Here is a 26389-nt window from a genome sequence, read left to right as displayed (position 1 = left end):
TATTTAAAATCTTTTTGTTTTGTAGGTGATGCTGTCAACACAAAATCTAAACGACAAAGTGAGAAGCTACCGCTTAAAACGCCAGCAGCAGACGCAGATATTACCCCACCTGATCCTGTAAAGGATGTAAAATCTTTGGAAGAAACGCATGGCTTAACTCCTGAAGCAGAGCCTGCAAAGGATCGCAGGAAAGGTTCAAAACGAAAAAACACTATGGATCGACAGTCCACTAAAAGCGGAGCCTCATCAGCAGCACCAAGGATTACTATTAAGTTGGTGGCCAAAAAGAAAATGAAAACCGTAAAGGAGCCTCATAAAAAATCTGCTAAGAAGCTGAAGGTAAAAGGAATCGAGGATCAGCCTAAAGCCAAGGACATTCAGGGTGACCAGATTTCCAGTGCTCATGTCAAATTAAAAACTGAACCTCATGAGGATAAACATGGCACAGAAGATAAGGGAGGGGGGACTGTACCTGGAAGAAGGCGTGGGAGATCTGCTTCAAAGACAACAGAGCCAGTCTGCCAGACTGGCGCCAAAGTTGTGGTTGATGACCAAAAATCAAAAGAGAGAAAATCAGCTGATCAACTTGACACTGTAAAGGAGAGCGAGGCTGTGGAGCCAAAAAGGAATGCAATGAAATTAAAGCATAAGGAAACTGTGTCAGACCAAGGTTCTGAAATTAATCAGCAAGTCATTCGTAGAAGCAATAGAGTCACCACCCCACTGAGTAAAAAAGTCTCAGGCAGTGCAGCTGAACCAGAAAGTCTGAGTAAAAGTGATGCCCATCTGGTGGAGTCAAAGCCGGAAGTTTCTCAAACAGTGGAGACCAAGCCATCAGCGAGGAAGGACAGACGAAGGCAAAGCAAGAGGTTGAATAAGGATACTACAGTGCCAGAAAACCACGGCCCATCACCCACAGAGACTGATCATTTAGCTGCGCAATCCAAGGACACTTTGCCTTTTAAAAATGAGGAAATGCGGGTCCCAAGTTTAAAGTTGAAGAAGATCAGAAATCCAAAATATGATCCACAGGGCAGTGGGAAGAACTCAACACGAAAGAAAAAACAGAGAAAAAAATTTATCTGGACTTTAACATTAGTGAAGGGAGAAAGTCAGACACATAGTTCTGAAAACACTGTCAAAGTAACAGAAAAGACTGTGAGTGAAGTGGATCAGTCCACTTTTTTTGACACGAGTGTCAAGAAGAGTGTGATGGTGATGGATAAAAAATCAAAACCAGATAATTCAGCCCCACAAGAGAGTAAAAGCTTGGACAATAATGAGAAAGATTCCCAAAACAAGGCTGATGTGTCAGTTGAGGAAAAGTCCACTTTGCAGGTAGAACTTGAAGTGGAACATGAAAATGAAACACCTCCTCAAGAAGTGACTAAAATGGATTGTGGGAAAATTCCACCTCTTCAGATCAAAAAGGTCTCCTCTCCTGGGAAACATAAAAGCTCAAAACCATCCTTTTTAATTCAGCAAGTTAGTCCTGTGTCTGAAAAGAAAGATGATGTCCTGAAAGATCTAAGTGAAATTAGTGAGGATAAATCATCATCATGTCTGAATACTGAAGTCACACCAACCAGGAGACTAAGGAGGAGGACATTAAGCTTTGATTCACCACAAACAAAGTCTGTCAGTCAGAAGCCAGTGACCACTCAGAAACGGAGGCTTAGAACGAGTTCACAGGATGAAGATGCACAGCAGGTGCATGTTGAAGATTCCTTTCAGGCATCAACTGGAGATTCCAGCTCACATGGTCTTCCTAAAAACTCCATTCAGGATTTGGCTGAGGAACCCTCACTGATGACCAGTGTAAACTCCACTGAAGTTCCTCATGAGGATTCCTCAAAGATTGCTGAGGATTCTTCAAAGATTGCAGAGGATTCCTCAAAGATCACTGAGGATTCCGTAAAGATTGCAGAGGATTCCTTAAAGATTGTTGATGATCCCTCACCAGTGCCAGTTGAAGTTTCTCCACCAAATGTGGACAGTGAGGTAGAACCACAGATTGAAGAGGCCAAACCATTGCCTGTGCCTTCTAAACCTAAAAGATGTAGAAATAATAAACTAGGGAAAAAGAGGTCTGTTCAAAGGAAGAAGCCCGTTGTTGTTCCTGAAACTGCTGTCAGTGCAGAGTTGGCTACAGTTGAAGCTACTATCGCAGATGTACTAAAGGAAGATGCTCAGCCTTTAGTAACAGAAGTCAGTCAGCCAGAAACAAAAGATTGCACCCAGCCTGAGGCAAAACAGGACGATGTGTCAGTGGAAGAAGAGCGGATACAGCTATTGGTAAAAGAGGAAACCGACATTCAGTTGATAGATAGTCAGCCAGCCTTGGTGGAAGAAAGTCAAGTAAGCGATCCAAAAACACTGTGCCTACAAAAGAAATCTCTGAAAAAAGTAAAAAAGAGGCGTAAAAGTTTGATCGGGCAGCGTCAGAAACATAGACACAGGGGCAGAGATGGGAAGTTTGCTCCACTTAAAATATCTGAAAGTCAGAAAATTGTTGAGGGGGACAGTGACATTTCCACTTCATTGGCAGCTATTACACCGACCCCAAGCCCCAAACTTATTGGAGTACAAAAAAAGTGCAAAAAAAGACCCACAGGACTTCATTTTCTTGGGTCGAAAAGGCCAAAACCACAGTCTAAAATCATTTCTAAACTGATGGAAATGGGGCTTGACAATGAAGGTTTGAAGCAGGAGGAAACAGACACATTAGTTGATGGAGGACGAGCAGATGTTGTAGATGCCCAGCCTGGTAAATCAAAGTTTGTGAAAAACATCAAGCACTTCATTATGCCTGTTGTAAGTGCCAGATCCTCACGAGTGATCAAGACCCCGCAAAGGTTCATGGATGATGCTGGAATGTCGGTATTGCCTCGAAGAAACTCACCAAAGAAGGGTTTACAATTGGGCTTGCAGATGCGCCCCGTAAAGAGGCGAGATGACGGGATGGGCAGAGCAATATCCCCTATCCTGCCGGTTGACGAGGAGGACATTTTGAGTGAAGCTCAACTGGATGTCGATCTGTTTTCAGCTCAGGACCTTGATGACGACATTGACATAGCTGACAGCCTATTTTCAGAGAAAAAAAGTGGCAAAATTGAAAAGAAGAAGTCTCTAAAGAACTCTGCTTTCAAGTGGCAGTTGCCAGAAGAGTCGCTAGAGGACGTGTATACACTGGACAAAACCTCAGAGGACAAATATGAGGATCTGTTTCTATCTACACCAGTTGATAAGCCCACAGATCTATCTACTGACCTCCTGGATGCCCAGAAAAAGAAAAATTCCCCTAAGTTCAATAAACAAGCGGCTCACCTCAAGATTTATCAAAGGCTAAAGAAGGCACACACGGGTCTTCCAAAAAGCAAGACCACAACAGAGGTGGATAGTGTGAGCAAACCTCTTCAGCCTCCAGTTGATTTAGCAGAAGGACTTGATGATGAGGCCATGAGTATCAGCCTTAGGCAACGGAATACAAATGCAGAAAAGGGCAAATCCAAGCTTAAGATAGAAGACCTTGATTCTCCTGGAGTGGTGAGAAAAGTTTCTGTGTGTGTTAGAACTATGAACTCCAAGTCTAGTGCATTTCAGCACGGAAAAGAGGAGGGTTTAGCAGGAAAAGACACTGCCCAGCATCACTCAGGTAAGCAAAATTATTTAAATAGCATTGATAAATTTAATGGTCAGCAAACAGCATTAGCTTTATTTACTTAGAATGGACCAGAAATTGGCATGTATTACTTTATATCCACAGGAGAGCTGCAGTCAGAAAAGAACTCAGGCGCAGGTGAAGGCGGTTTTCCTGGATCTGTGGAGAAGGGAGCTTCACAAAGAGCGCGCCTCACTGGTGCAAATAAAAGAATGTTTAATCTCCTCAGGAAAGCCAAGGTCCAACTCATCAAGATTGACCAGCAGAAACAGCTTAAATCATCTGGGGTAATGCCATGATCACCACACAAACATCATCTTTGTCATTGTACACCAATTTTTCATTGTTAGATAAAGTCTATGTAATAGGACCTGTCATAGATGAGGGAAACCTCCACGGGTGTTTTGAATGACCCAGGGAGATTTGTTTTAGTTTTCTGAAGCTTGTATTGATGACTTGTTTTTGCCTCTTAACCCTGTAGTTGTTATCTGGCCCGACTGGCGCCAGGTCTCGAGACGTGACCTCTAAGAGGCAAAGGAGGAAACAAAGGGTTAAGCTTGATGCTGATGTTCCAGTCAAGATAGAACCACCTCAAGGACAAGTAAGTGTGCAAATCAATAGCCCTGAGGCAGAAGTCAATCCGACTACAAATCTTATGTCTGTCTCTGGTTTTACCGGTTCATTATTGTTAATCAGCCTTTTGCTGTAATTGCAAACTTAGCATGAACAAACATGCTCTGTCTCAGTATACTTTACTGAGATGCATGACCAATGATTTAGATTTGGGAAAAAAATCCTCTGTCAATTCAAGCCTCTTTACATCAGTGCCTACATGTTCTGATTTTTATATTTTCATTTCTCCAGCCGCAGCTCATCTCCCCGCTGTGTCAGGAGTTCCGTAGAGCAGGAGGTCCACGCATCAAGCATGTGTGTCGTGCTGCATCCGTGGTGCTGGGGCAGCCTCGAGCCTTGGTACCAGATGACATTCCCAGACTGAGTGCTTTGCCTCTGCATGAAAGAACTGGCATTTCCCCTTCAGCCATCCCTAAAGGTAGGTGTAAACTGAGTGGCAGACCAATTCGTTTTCATTAGACATGCTCTTAAAACTTCTCACAATTGACTGTGATGACTTGCCAGCAGCAACAGCGGTAGCAGTAATAGACATGGTGATAGTAATAGTTTCAACTTCCTAATCCTGGCAGAGGACAGAGTAATAGAGAAACATGTCTTTTAGCAGATGGATGCATTGTATTGGAATAATTTATGATCAGTGTAATATTTGGATTGTTACACCTTTGCTCTTAGCTGTCTATGGCCATCAGACCATCATTTTGATATTTGTCAGTTTGCATTTTCATCAATTTATCTGTTTTGTGTGGTTCTATAAACGCAGGGTTTGTGAATTTGTCGTTGGATTGATCAGAGCTGATTTGATCGATGGTTTTGAGGTATAGCTGCTGTAGAGGCGACTAAAAGCAAACTTTTAAACCCAGCGCTGGACCACAGGATGCACAGTTTCCATGCCACATAGCTGAGAGCTTTGACTGGGCCCTAGAATCAGGCAGGTGTCTACATAAACCTGCACAGCCTCTGTCCAAGCCAAATCTGAGCCTGAACCAAGGCAGCAAAAAAAAAAAAACAAAGGCTGATTTGTTTCCTCGCACCACTTCTCCTTCTTCTCTTCCTTTTGTTATTTCAATAGTCTGTCATCGGCTCTGAGTTTGGCATACAACAGGCTGCACCCCTTGGTGCGTTTCTGTTTTCCATTGCGCATAGCGATGTGGTGTGCAGATGATCATCACCATTCTCTGCTGCATGTTATGCACATCTCTCTCATTGCTGGGAAGGCAGAAGCAAACATTGCCAACGTAATTAATAATAATAATAATGATAATAATGTATTTCATTTTATAGGCACCTTTCAGAGCACTCAAGGACACCTTACAAGAAACGGTTAAAAAAAACAAACAGCAGTGTATCCGTTGATCATAAAATAAAACAATTCTGTAATATACATTAAAAGTTAATAAAATGACTAGACATGCAGAACCCCTCTCTCTCTTTCTTTCTCTCGTTTTCCATCCCTCTCTCAAGCACACTCAGTCTCTCTCTCTACTATATTGCTGTTGTTCCTTCACTCTACCTCTATCTACCACAGTCACCACCTCTTTCTCTCTATTTCTCTCTTGATCAAGTCCAATGCAACTCCTGCCATTTACGTTCAAGAACTGCATGTCCCTTAAAAAAGAGCACTGTTTAACTGGTGAGAACCCCACCTAATTCAATAGTGAGAAATTACAGCCCAGCCCCGCCTGAACCCAGCAGGTCGAGTGGGGCTGGGCTGTAATTTCATCTGAAGTAGGCTCGAAAAATGATGGACAACACGAAAATGAGAGTATCATTGTTCTAGTAAATAAAGTCTTCTATCTCTATATAAACAGCCAAGTTTCACTTTAACTGTGCCAGACTTCTGCTGCTCCATTTGTGCCCAGAGTAGGCTCTGCGCTCCGAGAGTGTGGTGCTCTGAATAACCAAACGGTGTATAATATATTCCAACGGCACTCTGAATGAACGGTCCAGCTCCAAAAATAGAAACTCAGTACGCGGCAGCAAAAGCTGATATCGCCACCACAGATAAATGTATATGTGGGAAACCCTGGAATGCAAATTAAAGGACTTCAATAAATTGAGCTCTATTTAATTGATGATTATTTAAAATGGTTACTTTACAGTTGGCTTATTGCTGAAACCTTCGTCCTGTCAGTGCTGCTGTTCCAGAGATTAGATTTGACCAATGGATGAATGTCTATTTTTGTTGCAGATATTGGGTCTCCCTCTGAATCAGACAGTCCCGGGCTGTCAGATCCAAAGGTCACCAAGGTCAAGAAGCCGTCGAACTTCGTGAAACGGAAAGGACTCGGGCCATTTGGATATCGCTCACGGAGGTGTGGAGTATGCAAAGGCTGCAACCACGAGGATGATTGTGGCAAGTGCATGAACTGCCTCGACAAACCCAAGTTTGGTGGTCCCAATACCAAACGGCAGTGTTGCGTGTAAGTTGATCTTTATTTAATTCTTAGTTGTAGTGGAGCTCATCGCTTTGTTTAAAAATAATTTAAAATCTGTTTGTTTTTTTACCACTAGGTATAAGAGATGTGATCAAATTGAGGAGAGAAAAGCACGCAGACTAAGTGGAAGGACAGCACCCAAAGGTAATTTTGTGCTTCAGTGGGCGACGCTTCATGTTGCTGTAATGCTTCCAGAGCATTTAACATGTCAGCTACATACCACCTCTTTTTATTTTAAGGTGCCTCCAAGCGACGGCGATCCTCTCTCAGCGGGGGTCATTCAAGTAATGATGAAGGGAACGAGGGTGCTGCGGACTCACCATCTGGTCTTCAGGGCGACGGTCACAGTCCATCGGTAAGGAAGCAGCCAAAGCGTGTTGTGAAGCCTCGCGTCTACTTTGACCTGGTGGACTACGACTCCGATCTCGATGACAAAGCTTTTTCAAGCTCTGCCTCGCCAGCCAGGAGAAGGGGCACTGGATCCCGTTTTAGTCAAGGTAAAGTAACATTCAGAAACTGGACGACATATGTAGAAGCTTTTTTCATGAGCTGAATGATTATTTTTATTCTTAACACCAAAGATAATCTGTCTTTGCAAACACATTTCTTTACAATATATATTTCAAGCTTTCTGATGTGCCTCCTAATAATAGATTTTGTTTTTCTTCTACCTTCTAAAGACTTTGTGTCATTGGATGGATTCCTTGGAGACATTTCAGATGAAGAAGTCAGGCATCGAAAGTCCAGTTCACACCGTGTACCGCCTGTTCGACGTAAACCTGAGAAGGTGGGTACTTCTAAATTTGATCAGTGCTGATGCCCTGGTTGGCTTACACAACCTGCATTAGTCGCATGTGTTTTGGGCTTGATTTGCTCTTTCACACAATAATTTCCTGTGCAAAAATGTGTGCTGGCAAGCAGAGGCACACTGTGTTGATCAATCCCAAATAACAACATAATGTCACATTTCTATGACACCAAGCTGCCAATTTTATCTTTGAGAACGCGCCAAATGCAGCATTTGTATACTGCCAGCTTTTGGCATGTTGTAGCTGAGAAACCCTCTCATTCTTCCTTGTTCTTTTTTGCAAAATCCAGGATGTGTGGTCTATTTCTGCAGCTTTGTTTTTCCAGAATAAATGTGTGCACTGTTAGTAGGCTGTAGTTCCAGTTCTTGTTTAGCCACTCCTAACTAAAGCCTTGTTCGCAGGGGACTAGTATTACCAGGGGACCTCATGTGATTTAGAAATTACGCCCCCACGCCTATGTTTCTTGTGGCGCATTCACACGCTACAAGCAAAGTCTGTATTTTAATCGAATTTACTGACATTATCTCCTGAATATGATGCGCACAGTCATTTGTAACTCCACTCTACACAACACAGACGCACTACACAGCACTGCCAGCATGAATGTAGAGTGTTAACCTCTTTTCTGTCTTTAAAATGTGCCCTCCACATCATTTCAATCTGAATCTGAGCACTCTGTCACGTCTGTTCCACATAAAGAATGATCAGATTCAAGTTTCATACATATTGGTGTGAAAAGAGGTTACATCACACTGGGCCACCTAAAGTGTGCCGTAGGCTGTGTCAGCTGATTTCATAGCTGATGTGCACCTCATCAAAAGTGTAACCACACTTCAAGGCTCCAGAGGTAATGGAGATGTCAAGTGTGGAACATGAGCACTGTAATTAACCCTTCACTAAGCCTTGCCCCTTTCTGATGTTCTGTCAAGCTGTCAGAGCTAGTGTGGTACCCATACTGTCAAACTGCAATCCCTGAAGTTATATTAAATCTTTGGATAAACGGTTAAGCAGTTTCAGAGAGAAGGAGATGATAGGGTCTACAATGTGTTTGAAGGATCTGGAATGTTGAAGTGACTCGGTGGCAAAAACAGGTTAAAAAGATAATGGTAGAAGCTAAAACCTAGCCTGAGTGTCAGACTGAAGCTCTCAGAACCTTCAGTCTGACATGGCTTCCATTGAAGGCGATTTACAAGGGGGAGGGAATTTGATTTTTCCCTAACCAATCAGTAGAGATCAACGACTCACCCAGAATCTGACATCATTAGTATCCATGCCTCGGGGGTGCCGAAAACAAGTGAGCATTGCCTGTTTAAAATGTCTCCGTCGTCATGCACGCCCAGCTGCATCGCTGTTAAATCCAGTTTAGCAGCTTCCTTAATTTGGTCCTCCATTAACGCGAGTAGTGGCGAAATACCTCGATAGCATCGTTAATGTGGTCTGTAGGATCTGTAGCGGTCGCCATTGTTGCTATCCTCACCAGTTACCCACCAGCACACAGCTTGACATCAGCGTGGCGCTGATTGGCTAATCGCTAGACCCCCGGCGTTCACTGGTCTGTCCACCGTTTGGATGAGATAAATCGCAAATTCATTGAAGTATGCCAGACCAGTAATGCAAGCCTACTCAGTTGAGTGGGCGGGGTCTATGGTCTGGAACAGGCTAGCTAAAACCTACAGATTACAGTGTAAAAGTGAACCACCACGTGACCTGGTGATTGAAACTGAAGAAACTTTCAGACTGCTCTTTGTCATCACAGTGTGTGCAGATGCTGTGTTTGGCTTCCCCCTGTGCTCTGAGCTCTGGGGGAAGCCGGACACAGTTCATCTGGACACACTGCGACAACAGAGCTGGTTGAAAATCAGCAAAGCATCCCTTTTTCCTTTCACTGTTCCTGTAAAGCAGAGTTGGTCTTCATTCACTGTGACAATCATTAAAAAGCAAAAGCAGCATGTGTGTACATTCAGTAAACCTTCAGTAGCCAGTTAGCTAGCCCTACACGTGTCAGGATTTGATTTTTGGTTTTGCAACAGGGAAGAATCCTTCCAACCTCTCCAACAAGTGTCACTATTAAACGTACCTCATGAACAGTATATAACCATGATGTGCTGGAAATTCACAATACCAGTCTGAAAATAAAGAAAGTCTGCATGAGAGTCAATGGAGCACAGCCTTATGGTTGCTGGACCCTGGTCAGAGCCAGGGAGGGTAAAAAGAGGAGAAGTCACAGCGTCATATTGCATCAAATCATTAGGGTACAGCACATAAGCAGTAAAAGCTGGTCTGCACTTGCCAAAAGGCTCAACAGCTGGCTCACTATCGCAAACATTGGGATGATGGATCCGTTTCATTGAGGCGGCCGCTGTTGACCTTGAGATGGCACATAGTTTATTCAAAAAAGCTGACACCCTCCCTTTACTTCTAGCACAGTTTGCTGTAACCCTCCAACATGGCAGCTGCAGTTATATTGCACATGTGTAATACTGCATAGCTCCCGAGGGGTCGGAGAGCATGTCACAGCCTTCATTTAATTGCCCTGGTCGGAGCTGCTTGTGTTTTCTCCGACAAGCATCTGATGCCATTTGAGATTGTTGATGGAAAACAGCATCAAGGAAGTTAAAGAAAGACTCCGTCATCTTGTAAATAACACTCTAGCGAAACACTCCGCTGCAAACCCTCTGATGACTGCAGTCAGAATTTATGAGAATGAACATCAACACAGCAATTGCACTGCAGTAATCACTTATTCAGTCATGAGACAAGGCAATAAAGATGTTTCCTGGATGTTAATCCAGTTCTATGAGTACACTATAATAGCCCACTGTTGCTTTAAATCACAAAGTTAATGAAAGAATGTAAAAACAGTTACTCTGAGTAATATAATTAAAGCCAATGCGGCTTAATCACAGACGCAGTGCATCTATGGTAGCCATTAGAATGTGCAGGGAAAAGTAAGTACATTAACACTTTAAGTGCGTCCATTTCTGCCCACATTCATGTTATGGTTGTCCCTCAGGGTCTGTCATCTCAGGGTCCTTTGGAGCAGACTCCTCCCAGTGTCCTGGCTGCCCTGGCCCATGGATATGAGCAGAGAGAGGCTGAGTCTTCGAAACCTACTCATAAAATCAGGGTTGACTTCAAGGTAGGTCACTTTGCTTTGCAGTACAGCACATGCATTGTAATAAAAAACATTTCTTAAATGATGATGTTAATTTCCTGTTATGATGTACAATGATTGTTGTCAAACATTTGAACATATTTGACTTTGTCATTATTATTAATTACACAAAGTTCTTCTCAGAGTGTCTAATACAAAGTCTCTCGTGTAGCTATTGTGATTTAGAAATTCACATAGCATTATTATATGTGTCCACTAGAGGTCAGTGTTTGATAGTTAATTATATGTGTGAACCCATCTCCTTCATGACGCATGATAACCTCAGAACATTTCAACACATACGATCATGTAAAAAAAAAAAAAACATACAGTTGACCTTACCACCAGAACTTAAAATACAAACCCAATCCCCACATAGTCACCCCGTTGAAAAAACAACATATATTGGTCAGCAGATGTAGTGTCATGCTGGTAACTACAATGCGCAGTATTTTCTCAGCTGGTAACTGAGTTGTGTACACTCTGTTTTTATTTCAGGAGGACTGTACTCTGGAAAACGTCTGGAATATGGGTGGTTTGAGTATATTGACCTCTGCACCACTCATGCCACCCTATGTCTGCTTCCTTTGTGCCAGTAAAGGGCAACATGAGGTAACTACTTCAAACATTTTGCTCTTATTTAATAGAAATCTGTCTCTTTATCCTTCTTAAATTTGTGTTAATCTGGTGATGGACATGGTTGTTGTCTAAAACATATCACCAAATGATGCAGATGAAAAAAACATGAATCTCTCTATAGCAGGTGTTTATATAGTTTGAGGGCAATTTTGTAAGTTTAAATTGTTTTTGTTAATTTCTTTTTGCAGATGCTGTATTGCCAAGTATGCTGTGAGCCCTTCCACCAGTTTTGCCTTGAACCAGCTGACCGCCCCTCCGAGGAGAACAAAGAAAACTGGTGCTGCCGTCGCTGCAAGTTTTGTCACGTGTGTGGCAGGAAAAATAAGCACTCGAAGGTATGGACTGCTACTATGACTTGATTTGCTATATTTTACATCTTATTGTTAATTTAGACATTAAGGGTTATGCTGGGTTCACACTAGATGGGGAAGTGTGGCAAAGCATGGGGATTTTTCATGAAGCGCTGTCTGCTTGCTTTCGGTCCCCATGTTAAGCAGTTGGACCATTTACACTGAACATGCGATGGCCCAAGCTCCGCAGCCGGGCTCACAATCTGCAGTGATAAGTTTTGGCGTCTGGTCTTTTTTCCATGATCCACAAGCAAATCTGGCAAGAAATCACACTGATAATCTATTATGAACAATATAAAGGATTTATTATATAATATGAATTATCAGATTTCTACCGGTTATAGAATATGCATCTCATGCTCACTTATTCTTAATATTTATCAGTTGTGTGTAAACAGACAGCGAGGGAGTGAAGCAGACACACTCACACACACAAGCAGACATATGTGTGAATAGAAAAGAGCAGTGGAGCAGAACCGCTTGGTGACCAACATGAAGAAATGCGCTTTTGGTGTGAACAGCCATGTGACTGCTGATTGGGTGGCTGTATGACGCTTGATGTATCAGGGTGCTTCTGTAGCCAGTGTGAACATGGCTTTACACTTTCATGTCTCCCTCAGCCATTGTTGGAGTGTGAACGTTGCCAGAACTGTTATCATCCTTCGTGTCTGGGGCCTAACTATCCAAAGCAAAACAAGAAGAGGAAAGCTTGGGTAGGTTCATGTTTCTCAGAAAACACAAAGTCATGTGTGTTTACTATAAACACACTGAGGTTAGCGTACGTTAACTGCTGGTCCTAATATGCTGGTTTCTCTGCAGGTTTGTATGACATGTATCAGGTGTAAAAGCTGTGGCGTCACACCAGGGAAGAGTTGGGACACTGACTGGAACCATGAAAAAGGACTTTGTCCAGACTGTTCAAAACTCTATGAACTGGGTGAGAGGAGAATCGATGAATGATCTGTCAGCTACTTTATTAACTTCCAACATTAGCGGTCTATGTCAAGGCTAATCTTTTCTGAATGCCTCCCTCTCTCAGGTAACTACTGTCCGATCTGCTTCAAGTGCTATGAGGACAATGACTATGACAGTCAGATGATGCAGTGTGGCACGTGTAACCACTGGGTACATGCCAAGTGTGAGGATCTAACAGGTAACTTTTATTCTGATGAGTACCCTGAGTCTTGAAACAAAACAAAGGACATCAGAATAACAAAAAATGAAGTCAGCAGTAAGAAGCAAAAGCTCAAATGGGCATATCTAGTACCTAATAGTCAAAAATCCATTCTTACTTATTACCTAACTGCTGACTGTTCATACAAAGCCCTGCTTCACATATGTGGCAGGTGCACATGATCACATAACATAATGTGGTTAGAAATGCTAAACTCCTTCCTCCTTTAAACTAATTTCAGATGAGCTATATGAGATCCTGTCCAGTTTGCCAGAGAGTGTGGTGTACTCATGTCGACCATGCAGTGTAACCCAGCCCAGTGCCTGGAGAGAGTTGCTCTACATTGAGCTCAGAGCCGGGGTGGAGAAGGTGCTGGCTTGCTTGCTCTCCTCCACCCTTACCCAGCACCTTGTTGCCTGCTCACAGGTGAGAGACTCAGACAATTACAACAGTCACATAATGTGTTTATGTCAGTTTGCTTGTTAATGTTCACTGGATTTTAAGTATTGTTTGTATTAGTACTGATGTAGTACTGAACCCTGTGAAATGCAGTGTGTGATACATGCTTTGGTTTCTGCTGCAGTGTGAAAAGTTGGTTGATCCTGACAGTGGAATTGAAGGACAGCCAGCCTGTGACCTCCGAGCTGTAGGCAAGAAGTTTGACAAAGGCCTTTATACCACGTTGGTGAGTACACAACCTCGTATTCAGTGTCTGATCACTTGAGTGAAGTGGACAAAACTCTTTGAATTTTGAGGCTTTGTGGACATTAACTTATAAATTTTAGTAAGAACTGAGAGATCCCTTTGAGGCAAGAAAACAGAAAATGCCAGTATGCTTGGAATATTCCTCTTAAGTTTTGCCTTAGCAAATCCATTTTTCACAGTCAGTAGTTTTTGATCCTGTGCACCTCAAGATCCAGATACACCAAACCAATGTTGGAGAACTAGCAGTAACAAGAGTCCCCATGCTGTGCCGCCTCTCATTGCCCTGTCCCAGCCAAAAAGTTGCACATGAACACACCAAAGCAACGGCCAACAAGCACATATGTTCTGCACGTGTGCGAGTGGACATACTCTCCATACCAGCAGACTGCGGTCATCTGTAATTGGCATTCATAAGGGGAAACCGGACAACTGTCGTGATGTTAGTTAGCCAGTTAGCATATTAACAACACAATGTTGAAAGAACAAAGCATATTTACCATGCACCAGTGAACAAAAACCCAAACAATCACAAAACTTTTCTGCTAAAGAGTCCAGTGACTAAAGAAAAATTGTATTACCTTAAGTAACAAGTTTGTTTCGATCTCACTCCCTCTCAACTTTAGCTTTTTGTTTACATTCCTCACTTCCATTTCACTCTGGCTCACAACCATTTGCTGCATGTCATCCCCCCACTCTCTCACTCCCCCATTTTACTCTCTTGTCAATTAAAGACAAAAGCCCCAAAAAAAATCTAAAAAAAAAAGAAAGAAAGAAAGTCCTCCTAGTGCCACCGAGGGCCAACAGTGTGGGACACACTGCACTGACGAGGGTGGCAGATGCTCACCAATGTCCCAGCTTTGACCGACAGCTTACTATTAGCTTGGTGTGTCAGGGGTTTAACAGTAAAACTTCTTGATATGCCAGAACTCCAGCCACAGGAAAACTCAGGAGCTGAGACAATATGTCACTTAAAACAAAATTTAAAAAAAAAAGAATAAACTTGTAGCTTAAAAGTAAGCCACTTGTGATTTTTAAAGGTAAGTCTAAGATCAGCCGACGGCCCCTCCTCTATGTGATCACAGGCCTCCAACAGTATTCTGCATCTAGTTGCTGTTCTGCAAGCCATCACATCTCTGCAGTGGTAAGAAAACTAAAATAAGGCATGTGTCCAACATGTCTTTTTTTTTTTTGGCAGAAACATGGTGACGGCACTGGTGAGCACTTTATCCCAGCGCTTCTTAAAAGAAGTGCTCATAGTGCTTATTTTAATGACACACTGTGGTTTGTTCATATGAAATCAATATCTAGACATTAACGTTAACTGGGTAGCTAACGTAATGCTATGTTAACAGAGGGTTAACCTCATAGTTAACAATAAGCTTACAACACGTACGATGATAGAAGCACAGCACTCACCATCAGGGGCGTTTCTTGGGACTGAGAACATTGGGGGCTGAGCCTAGAACCTTATAGGGAAGTCTAGGGGATCCTACCTGGGAAAAAAGCTCTATGCTTTCTTGAGCCTTATTGCGTCTTGTCTACAGCCAAATACTGCCAACATGCACTTCAAAATGTGTCAAAATAAAATTATATTATATTGATAGAAACAGGATGATGCACTTAAAGATAACACAGGAATTAAAGCCAAAAAAATAAATATTTTGTAAATATTTTGACTGAAGCCAAGTCATATTCCCCCTCAATTTTTAAAAAATGTTAGAGGTTACATGATTTGCGATTTTTAGTTTGCTTTTTTTTTTTTTTTAACACCAGACCATGTGAAAAAGTTGAGCGATGATGCCTGCAGACTATATCAGGAGCCATATTTTCCCCCAAAAATGCACATTACATGAGTCAGTTTAATTTTTGGTATTTTATTTTTCCTTCCTTGCTAAAGTGGCACTCACTGGGCTCAATTATATTGTTTTAATTATGAAATACAAGAGATGGTAGTAAAGAGTTTAAATGTTGCAACAATATATGAGTAGCCTAATCAATAACAACATTGACAAATATCTACATGAATAACTGTATACATGCAGGCAAAATGAGATAGAGGTGCTCGGCAGCGCTCGTCAGCCCTTCGGAAGTCCTCGGGAGTTTTATTGTGAAAGCTCAGCTTTCACAATAAAAAGAAAAAGGCCAACACTTCAACCCACACAGCAACGTTAGAAGGACATAACAACAGTTACATAGTTGTGTGCAGTATCTTTGGTAACTTATGTGAGAAAAATATCACTGAATTTATGTGTGGGAAAAGTCGCCAGCCGTACTGAGCCTTCAGGGATTTTCAGCCCGCCTAAGAGCGTCTATCACCGGGGAGGACTGTCCCACAGCTCCGCCGGCACGCCCCCCTAACACTACACGTTTCACATAATTTTGAAGGAATAAACAGAATTTAAATTATTCATTTACCTGTTTCTGGTAACGGCTCCCCGGAGACGTGAGCCTCAGCCGAGTCAGCCTTCTTGTTTTTGAAAAAACGTCTTATATCCATGATCTTTTGTGTTGTTGCTAAAACGTCTCCCTCCAGCGCGCCAACGGTTTAGATACCGGAAGAGCCTGGTGACGCGAGGCTATCAGCCAATAAAACACGGATGCTTCACGCAACCCCTCTCTCTGATTAACCAGTCTCGACGTCATCCTGTGTTGCATTCACTGAAAATGAAAAACTACAACTTCTTTAGTGGCTCGTTAATGTACAGTTATCATTATTTCTTCTGAAGTTGAATTATCCGGGGCTTAAGAAAAAACGTTTGGGGCTAAAGCTCCGGATGCCCAGGCCAGGCGACGCCACTGCTCACCATCAACATTTAGTGTCCAACCGATCTGCTACCATAAATGGGCAGAGATTTTATCCGAGAAGCACTCAAAGCAGCTGTACAAAAAATGTAACGTGTTCTAAGAAAAGACACTGGGCACACCGCTTTGTTTCTTGGTGGCCACATTGGGCCACATACACTCTCTTCTTATTGGGAAGATCTGAAAAAAAGACGCTAGTGCCCAGAAAGAAAATGCTACGTGGACACAGGCCTACGTGTCACTTAATGAATACTCAAAACAATGTTTGTTTTTTATAGAAAATGTTCCATGAAGATGTGGTTCAGGTGGTGCGAAAGAGGCTTGAGCAAGAGGAGGATCTTCCAGAGGAGCAGAGACCAACTGCCTTGGCACGCTCTTACTACTTAAAGGTGCTGTATGATCACAAAAAAGTAGTGCAGAGATTAATCTTGTGCTGCGCTGTGTGTCTGTAAACACATTATTTGTATTTACATGGGAGTGTAAGAAACTGCAAAGTGAAGCTATGTAATAGTTTTAGAAATGCAGGTGAGTTTGCATTTATAATTAACTGATATTATTTTTGTCTTTAGCTCCTCGAGGAAGTGTTTAATTGGTTCAACAGCCAAGACCCAAAGGTGTGGAACCCTTGTACCAAAGACTTGCCCATGTGAGTAATGGTTTCCACTTACTTATTTGCATAATGATAATAATGTGGATTCAGTTTTTAAACCCAAAGATGTTTTAAAAGTATTTTTAAAAGACATATATGAAAGTTAAAAGCACTGCTTCGTCTATTAGGGTATAAAAAGAAATCTTTATCAGCCTTTGAATTGTTGAATTTTCTACTTAAATAGGGGGATGCTGTCCCAAGCTGTTCACCCTCCTACGACGGAGCATGTTTACGCCCAGTGGCAGGAGAGGGAGAGGGTCTCATCCAGGGCTCCCCTGGGGCTCCTGCAGGAGGACAACGGACAAAGCTTAGATGTAAAGGAAGAAGAGGCAGTTTCTCCGTTGTCTGGGGAGCCAACAAGCCGAAACCACTTCAAAACCAGCAGGGCTGTCAGGCTCAAATTCAAAGGTAATGCTGTCAGTTTAAGGGAGGCAAAAACAGAGTTAGCTATTGATATTTTTTTTAATCTTGTGCTGCGCTGTGCCCTTTTAACTCTCAAATTTTTGATCTAGGGAAAAGGGGCCGCCTTTCAAAAGCTGATTTAGACACCGGATGGTCTAAGGATGATGAGAGACAGTGCTCTTTGTGCCAAAAGTATGGTGACCTCAAACCTAATGTAAGTAATGCGTTAAACATTAAAACGAATAGTATATTGTAAATACCAAACTTGAAGAGCAAACATCTTATAAATACTGTACATACAGTATTTATAGGTTACTCAAGGTTTTTAACTATTTTTTTGCTTGTGTTGTTCCACAGGAAGCAGGCAGGTTGCTTTACTTGGGCCAGAATGAGTGGGCACATGTCAACTGCAGTCTGTGGTCAGCTGAGGTATTTGAAGAGGACAATGGCTCTCTGCTGCATGTACACAGTGCTGTCACAAGGGGCCGACTGATGGTTGGTTGTTAATCTACCTAATAAATTAAATTACCTGTTAGTTTAATAATGTATAGGAACGCACATTATTAAACTGAGTTGTATTACTTGTAAACTTGTAAATGGATATGGATATTTGAGAACTTAAAAATATGTGAACAATTCAGCAGCCAGGTTCTACTCATATACATAAATATGGATTCTTTTAATTAATGACTGATCCTATATCACGTCAATCCCAACCCCCTCTTAGCGATGTGAACGCTGCAACCAGACGGGTGCCACGGTGGGCTGCTGTCTGACATCATGTCAAAGCAACTATCACTTCATGTGCGCTCGCTCCCGTCACTGTGTGTTCCAGGACGATAAGAAGGTCTACTGCTACAAACACCGACATCTCATCAGTGGGAGGGTAAGATCTGCTCTTACAAGTTGTCTCTGACCCTATCAGTGTAAAGGTTTTCTGATTTGGTTCAAGGTTTCATCATCACTTGTTTTTCTTTTTTGCACAGATGATTACTGGTCAAGAATTTGAAGTAAACCGCAGGGTTTATGTAGACTTTGAGGGCATCAGTCCCCGCAGAAAGTTCTTGACCGGCCTGGAACCAGAATTAATCAACTTGATGATTGGTAAGAACCCATCTTTTATCTGGTTTACTTTTCACTCCTTGGTATTTACTTATATGATCTCATGTTTAACTAATAACTGGTATTGCCATTGTCACCACACAGGTTCCTTACAGATAGACCAACTGGGCATGCTGACAGAACTTTCAGCTTGCAAAGGAAAACTGTTTCCTGTGGGGTTTCAGTAAGTTGCATTTTATCTTTTTATACCTACTTTTTTAAAACAATTTGTGTTTACACGATGGAATGAAAAGCACTTTTAAAGCTTTGTTCTTCCTTCCTAAGGTGTACTCGTTGGTACTGGAGTACAGTCAATCCCATGCGCCGGTGCAAATACACATGCACTGTGCGAGAGGTTCGGCCCATTGTCCCTGAGAAGCCTGTCGAGGAGATGCCTGACCAGGGAGACAATCACACCATTGCTCACAGTCCCTGTCCACTGCCTGGTGTGTATTTTATGACCAAAAATGTGCTGTATATAAATAAGTGATTTGCTGTTAATTACAGGCCTCTAGACTGCGACCAAAGTGCTCACATATGCAACCATTTTTTGTGAGTGTGCAAGTTATAATTTCACAGTTGCATTCATGCTAGTACATGATGTAGACAGGTGTCTCTAAGGTGGCAAACAGAGTGACTGCTGACTCATATGAACGGGTCTAACACAGGTTAAATGTGCATCAGCAGGTGTTATATATGTCTGGTGTATAAAAGTCACTGCGATGCGTTTTTGTCTCACAACCTCCTCTTCTACTTGGAGTCCTCGCATTCGTATAACAGAAGTTAAACATAGTAATTACTGGGAGAGTACTGGGAGAGCACAGCACCAAATCCAGGTGTTAATGCAAATTCAGTGTAGAGGATTGTGATACAATTTAATGTTAATGAAGAAAAGGTGCAAACAAATCATTTACAGGTGCGACCAACTAAGAGAGTTGGTAGCACTAGTGCTACCAGTGGATGAAAGTACAAATAGTTTCATAAACTGTTTTTTTTTTTTTTTAAATCTTCAGAATCTGAAGCCCAGGAGACTGACATAACAGAACCCCAACCCCCAGCAGAGGAAAACTTACTCCCAGGACCTAACCCCAAGTCAGATCATGGTGCAAGGCCAAAGATTCCCAGGAGACCAGCTGGAGGAATGTCCCGACCTCTGCCATCCCCAGGTAAAATATAAATTTATGATTTTTTTGTTAAAAATTATTTAAATTCACTAACAGCAACCTGTTGATAAAATCAAAAACTCACGTCACGAACTGTGGTTTCATTCTGATTTCTTCTCAGGAGCACTCCAGTTGAAACCCCACCACATATTAACCATAAGTGATCTGGAGGATACTCGAAGGGTTCGTCGCCACAGCCCACACCCGCAGACAACGGGCCTCCGCAGTCACATGCCTCCCCCTCCTCTGGGCCCTCTGCCTGGACCGATCACCCTCCGAGCTGGAAAGTCTTCCCTCTCCACTTCTCCGCTGTTCCCACTCGGTGCTCCAGACAACCTGTTAAATTCTCCATCATCCCGCTCAGGCGGAGGTAGAAGTGCTTCCGCAGCCCGATGTCCTGGAAATACAATGACTCATTGTACCTCATCTTTCTTTCCTCAGTCTCCCTGGCAGGACAGTGCGGCAAGCTTTCCCTCTCCAAGTCTGTCTTTCTCTCCATCCATACAGCATCTACCCAGAAATCGATTTTCATTTGATCTGAACCAGCCAGAGTCAGTGGAGGTGCCGCACAACTTCTTAGCTTCACCAGAACCTGAAGATGTCTCTCCAGCGAATGGTACATCACCCCAGGGGGATTTAGACCAACAGAAGGATGAAGAGGAATTCCCTTACAGTTCATTCCACAAGGATCCCAACATGAGTCTGGGCCAAGAGATGAGGACTGAACTGGAAATTGAAGAGACACTCCTGAGTGAAGGCGTGGCAATGAACTGTGGGGGACAAATAGTGGTAGAAGGCGATGATCAGGAGGAATTTTGGGGAAGAACCCAAGAGGTACACAAGCGAAAGACTCTCGTTGCTAACCTGCCACGGTCTGCAGCCTCAGCCAGGGATGACTTAGGCAACACCTCTTCTGATGATGATATGGAGCACTATTTTGACTTCTCGCGGACAATAGTCAGCTGTCCCGGATCAAAAGATTCCAGATCTCCCTCCTCCCCTTCTTCCCGGCCTATGACTCAGCTGGATGGTGTAGATGACGGTACAGAGAGTGATGCAAGTATAGCGACCAACGATGATGCTCAGAAAGCTGAGGGTTCTACTCAAGCTCAGATACAAGCCAAAAGCCTAAATAATAAAAATGTCCCTCAATCAGACGCTGCAAACAGCACACAGGCTGTTCAGAGCTTGTTTCCCAAAGCATCATCCAGTCAGAAGCACAGTGAATCTTCATCAGACAGCATCTCTGTTGCCAGCAAAAGTTCTACGGATACATCTAAATCCCATGATGCCAGCCAGTCAAACGAAGACAACATGTTATTTGTTTCTCCGCAAATTTCCGGGAACCCTCCAGTAAAAGAGCAAAGCTCTGACACTCCTTTAGTAAATCAGGAGACTGTGCTTCCAACTCCAGTTCGTGATGCTCTGCCTAATTTATTCACAAAGGTGCCTGAGACCTCCTTTTCAGAGGAGTTATTCCAGGGTTCCAGTTTAGGTTTTGCCTCTGGAACACCTCTTCTTCTTGAGAGATGTGACACAAGTCCACATTTAACTGAGATGGTTCCTTTGCTTGAAGGTACGCCGCTTGAGACCCAACAATCTGAAGCCCGTAAACCCCTGAACTCAGAGCCTGACAGCAGCCACTCCACAGTATTGAACCACCTCACGGCAAATACAACGGAACCCTCATTAGCCGATTCTGCTGATAACAGTCAGGGCGCCCTGCTGGATCTTCTTCAGCCTTCCCCTGTAGTGTCCACAGATGTTCAAAACCCTTCTCAAGGCCTTGTAGACTCTCTGCAGATGTATTCCTGTTTCAGTCAGCCCCCTATAACAAGTATTACACTTCAGCCAGTAACATCCTCGCAAGAGGCAACAACCTTCCCATCCATGGGGCCTTTGTCTACCAAACTTACTACCCTCAGTACCGTTGGAGACGTGACACAAACACTGCTAAACGTTGGCCCTCAAAACGATCCAGTGCTATCAGCTACATCAGGCACTTGCCCCTCAGCAGGAACATGCGCAACAGTGTCTCTCCCTATTTTCTCCACACAAACACAGCCATTGGGTTCCACAGCTGTCACCATTGTTTCTTCTTCTGCATCACTGTCGTCTCTGTCTGGGCTGTCGACACACTGTCCAACAGCTCCAACGCCAGGCCAAACCACCTCAGCCCCTGTGATCTTAAATGGTTATAGCTCTTCATCTGTGCAGAAGGAAGCTACATCAGGTCACACTATCTCCATCAACTTTTCTACACCCAGGCCAGCTTTAGAACCGCAGCAGCCAGTGGTTCCCCAGGCTTTACCTGGACATGCTATTCTTACTGTGAAGGAGGTGGGAGGTCCAAATGTGGACCCCACACCACATGTCCTGCTGGTGAACCGCCTCGGGCAGATCTTCGTCAAGAACCCAGAAAGCAACACTTTCCAGTTGCCCACTCCAACCTCTCCCTCCTACAACTGTGTCACTCAGATAGCCAGCCTTTTACAGAGCAACGCACTGTCAGCCACACTAGCAGCAGCTGGTAATATGTCTGCTCCAACTGCCGGGGCCAACGTTGCGACAGCAGTTCCTCCGTTGGTTACACCCACAGTTCAGAATCCAACCACAATTACACAGCTGCTCACTCACAATAGCAACGGTGCAGTGGCGTCAGTTAATGCGAAGAAGTCGAGAAAGAGTGCAAAAACACCAAAAGATGAAACCAATCCAGAGCTGAAAAAAGCAAAGAAGAAGAAGGATTCCAGTGCATCCAGAAAATCCAAGTCATCCAAGGCCTTAGGGCAGCCTGCTCCGCCTACTGAGACTCCTCCCATGACTCCTGCAGAGAGTGCTCAAGCAATTATCAATCAAGCAATGGCGAGTAACTACACCCCCAAGTGGAGTGGGCTTCGAACTCTAAGCCCTTCCTCACTGGTTTTACCACCTGACCTGTTAATTGAACCGGAGCCTCCAGGGCTGGAGCCTTGCCCTCCATCAGTACCACCAGCACCAGCTCCCGCACCCCGACCTCGCACCCACGTCCGCATGAAGAGAGTGTCTTCGCTTTCAGACCGCATTGTCACAAAGAAGTCTAAAGTTGACTTCCTAAAACCAGAGCCTCTCAGTGAGGATGAGGAGCGACGCAGACCTGTCTTCCCGAGCATCTCCAGCAGGGCTTCAGGAGTCCGCATCAAGACCCCAACAGTGAAAGGAGTGCTGAACCTGGACCAGTTAAAGGAGGAGCGTATGAGTGATTCTGATAGCTCAGGGTAAGATTTTACTTGGCTTACATAGGGCTGTAACTAACTTTTATTTTCATTATTGATTAAAGGTCGTGTGTAGGATTTATGGGCATCTGTTGGTGTGATGGAATATAATATTCATAACTATGTTTTCATTAGTTTATAATCACCTAAAACTATGAATCATTGGGTACTTTGGAATGAATAATTTACCTGCATACAGAGTCCATCATGTTGTTTCTACAGTCTCCTAGAATGGACAGACCAAACACCGGCTCTAGAGAGGACCTGTTCTGTTTTTGCATCTGCCTTGGCACACTGAATGAGATTGAGTTTGTTGCGATGTTGCATCCTCACCACTAGATGCCACTAAAGCCTAAATATTGGAGATTTAGTTGAGAAGGAAAAACAGAAGATTCTTACATTTTAGAAGCTGGAGCCAGCAAATGTTTGGCTTAATCGCTTGAGAAACCATTAACCTATAGATCCAAAACTTTGATTGACAAATAGATTTTGCAAATTTACAAATGATGCAGTTTTTTTTAAGTGATTTCAATTAGAGTTCCATAATTAACTTATTTTTATTTGCTTTATGCCATATTTTGGATTTGCTAGAACAATACAGCATCAGTGTTGCTGTTATGGCAACTGGAAACAGTATATTACACAGGAGGACTGAATTACATGGAGTGCATTTGGCTTTTCATTTAAATGATTGTGTTTGAAAACCTTGTGTCCTCCTATTGTTCTCAGATCAGAGCCGTGGGATTATATGTCTCGTGGTGAGCAAGGCAAACAACAGGCATGGGAACCAGTGGGACACAGCACCCTGACTGACTGGAAGAAATACTCTGGTATTCTTGAGTTTTAGTGGCATGATTTAATGACTTCTGTGAATTAAAACAATCATTCCTCGGCAGTGCCTGCCACATATGGTATGACACTAACTAATGAATGGGAATATTGTGGGATTTTTAGGCGCTGCTTCTACCTCAGATGATGAATCACCACCATCTGACCAGGATGAGGAATCTCCAATCAACAGAGACCAGCCACACTTGAGATTTGAGATCACCAGCGATGATGGTTTCAGTGCAGAGGCAGACAGTATTGAGGGTAAGGCTAATACTACAAGAGAAGACTTTCCCAGAAAGCCTTTAAATTGTTGAACATGTTCTCACACAAGTTTCTTGATGTGATAATTTTGTAGCCATTTATATTCATTGTATTCACATAACGACGCATAATTCTCGTCTTTCCTTCCAGTGGCTTGGAAAGCAGTGATAGACGGGGTGCAGGAGGCACGAGCTATTGCCAGGTTGAGACCTCTGACCTTTCAGAGGATCACTGGTCCCCGTATGATGGGTCTGGTCCATGATGCTGTGGTGTTCCTGCTGGAGCAACTTGAAGGAGCCCACCGCTGCCAACGCCATGCCTTCCGTTTCTTCAAACAGTGCACGCAGGATGACGACCTCCCTGTCAATCCCAGTGGTTGTGCCCGCTCTGAGCTGTACCTTAGGTTAGTAAACCAGTACTGTTCAAATCAGTTTGGCTTATTGATCTTTGGTCTCTATTGATTCTATCCAGTCCTTTTCTCTAAATAAAGTGAAAAAACAAGTGATTAAAAAGTCTGAAGTTTAACTTGTTAAGTCTGTACTCATCTAAACCTGATATGTTTTCTTTTTTCTCTTAACAGGAAGTCCACATTTGACATGTTTAACTTCCTAGCTTCTCAGCATAGACAGCTTCCTGACATTGGGCCTTATGACGATGAGGAAGACGAGGTTCTTTTGAAGTCCACAAGGTCAGGCTTCACTCATTTAGTAATAGATGTTTCCTGTTATAATATGTATAAGACCTTCAAAAGCACCTTGCTTTTTCATTTAAAAAAATGTATTTATTTTTATTTGCTTGTTTATTTGACAAGGACTAATGCATAAGACATTGCTTCATATGTAAAATACAAAGTAGATGAAGTGCATACAGGTTTGTAGCCATGGCGAATTTGCAACCCCTCTCCCTGGTTTGGCTTATACAATTAAACAGTAAGTGTAAGATTAGTGGGGATGGAGTAGTACGTTTCATTAATAGTTTTAGTTTTCATTAAAAGTTTTGCTCAGTTTATCTTTGACTTTTCTTTTCTGTGATTTGGTATTGAAACTGGAATAAACTTTAAGATGGAAGGGTAAATGCTGCATGTTTTTTAAAATAAATATTCAGACCATTTTCTGCTTTTTCTCTGCTCTTTCTCTTAGACGGGCCACTAGCTTGGAGTTGCCCATGGCTATGCGTTTCAGACATCTGGAAAGAACATCCAAGGAGGCTGTAGGCGTGTACAGGTCAGTTCAGAACTGCTTTCACAAAATAATCAGACTTGTATGTAATGCTTGAACAAAAGAGTTATGTTGTTGTCTCAGACAGATTTGGCTTTTCACATTTTGGGTGGGAACAATAAAATGAATAAATGTTCCAAACAAACGCCCAAAGTGACTCAAACGAGAAGCTGCATTGATTATTAGTTACACATGCAGCACGTTTAGGGTCATATCTAAGTCAGTGCATAAAAAAATACATTTATACAATATCAATATTGACAAGGTAAAATTACAAATGAATAAAACACCTAAGTAGGTTTATATGGAAATAGAAACAAGTCAGTAAAACTATATGACAATACCCTGTCAGCATACCTTTTCACGGACTGTTTATTGAGTCAATGAGTTATTACCGCTAACTGCTAACAGCTAACGGTTAGCCCAGCTAATCTACGATAACCATGTTATTAATTAAAAAACGTGCACACAGAAATAGTAATGTTTGTTCAATCATTGTGTTTATAGACTTTACAAACACCAGATTAGTCTACACGCTGATATAGTGACGTGAAAAATGTGATATAGCTAAACTCTGCTGGTTTTCTACCCGAAAGTATTTGTAAACAACAAGGTGATTTCCTCTATAGTGAGCCAGTGACAGTTGAGAAATAACTCCCTTCCGGTGTTCCATTCCACTGTCAGGAGTTATTTTTCAGCAGTCACCGGCTCACTATACATTATCCCTTACGGAAGGAGCTGAGGTGGTTGCTGTGTTTCTGGCGTGTCTCTTCATTTACATGGCAGTGGAAGCTATATGAACGAGCTAACCCTCACCTGCTGAGTTTTAAAAATGCCAGCTATTTTGTCGCTTTCTGTTGACGTCACATCCCGCCTTGATTATATCCAATCAGCACCGAGTAAACCCCAAGCCCCAACCAGGAGTTTCTCGGGGCCGTTCTGAGTACCTACTCTGAGGCAGGGACTTGTTTAGCCCCTGTAAAAGTTCCGGAACTCTGTCCTTCGGGGGTGGTTCCTGTGGTGGAGACACGCACCAACGGCCCCGGCCCCATAAAATTACCCTGAAGTTCCTGCGGTGGAAACGGGCCTAATGATTTGTGGAAGATTCAAATGATCTAAGCCCATTGAAATGTATAATGTAGCTTTAGT

The 26389-nt window shown here is 42.9% G+C and overlaps 1 protein-coding gene across 2 annotated transcripts in view; it reads left to right on the top strand.

Annotated features, from left to right (window-relative positions):
* kmt2bb (lysine (K)-specific methyltransferase 2Bb) overlaps positions 1-26389 on the top strand; it is a 30887-nt gene that overhangs the window by 2169 nt on the left and 2329 nt on the right. For both annotated transcript variants that reach the window (XM_049584582.1, XM_049584581.1), the window contains exons 3-34: positions 26-3655; positions 3767-3948; positions 4143-4262; positions 4526-4712; positions 6483-6714; positions 6806-6873; positions 6969-7226; positions 7410-7516; positions 10552-10677; positions 11191-11304; positions 11520-11666; positions 12302-12394; positions 12501-12618; positions 12721-12834; positions 13097-13281; positions 13439-13540; positions 16641-16751; positions 16932-17008; positions 17196-17419; positions 17524-17627; positions 17771-17908; positions 18141-18299; positions 18400-18517; positions 18620-18698; positions 18800-18960; positions 19528-19680; positions 19799-22934; positions 23661-23761; positions 23886-24023; positions 24174-24426; positions 24604-24711; positions 25163-25246. In XM_049584582.1, the coding sequence (XP_049440539.1) occupies positions 26-3655; positions 3767-3948; positions 4143-4262; positions 4526-4712; positions 6483-6714; positions 6806-6873; positions 6969-7226; positions 7410-7516; positions 10552-10677; positions 11191-11304; positions 11520-11666; positions 12302-12394; positions 12501-12618; positions 12721-12834; positions 13097-13281; positions 13439-13540; positions 16641-16751; positions 16932-17008; positions 17196-17419; positions 17524-17627; positions 17771-17908; positions 18141-18299; positions 18400-18517; positions 18620-18698; positions 18800-18960; positions 19528-19680; positions 19799-22934; positions 23661-23761; positions 23886-24023; positions 24174-24426; positions 24604-24711; positions 25163-25246 (10927 nt within the window). The remainder of the gene's footprint in view (positions 1-25; positions 3656-3766; positions 3949-4142; positions 4263-4525; positions 4713-6482; positions 6715-6805; positions 6874-6968; positions 7227-7409; positions 7517-10551; positions 10678-11190; positions 11305-11519; positions 11667-12301; positions 12395-12500; positions 12619-12720; positions 12835-13096; positions 13282-13438; positions 13541-16640; positions 16752-16931; positions 17009-17195; positions 17420-17523; positions 17628-17770; positions 17909-18140; positions 18300-18399; positions 18518-18619; positions 18699-18799; positions 18961-19527; positions 19681-19798; positions 22935-23660; positions 23762-23885; positions 24024-24173; positions 24427-24603; positions 24712-25162; positions 25247-26389) is intronic.

Source organism: Epinephelus fuscoguttatus, linkage group LG8, assembly GCF_011397635.1.
Source record: "Epinephelus fuscoguttatus linkage group LG8, E.fuscoguttatus.final_Chr_v1".
In the NCBI taxonomy this organism is placed as follows: Eukaryota; Metazoa; Chordata; class Actinopteri; order Perciformes; family Serranidae; genus Epinephelus; species Epinephelus fuscoguttatus.
This window is presented reverse-complemented; position numbering and strand designations above follow the sequence as displayed.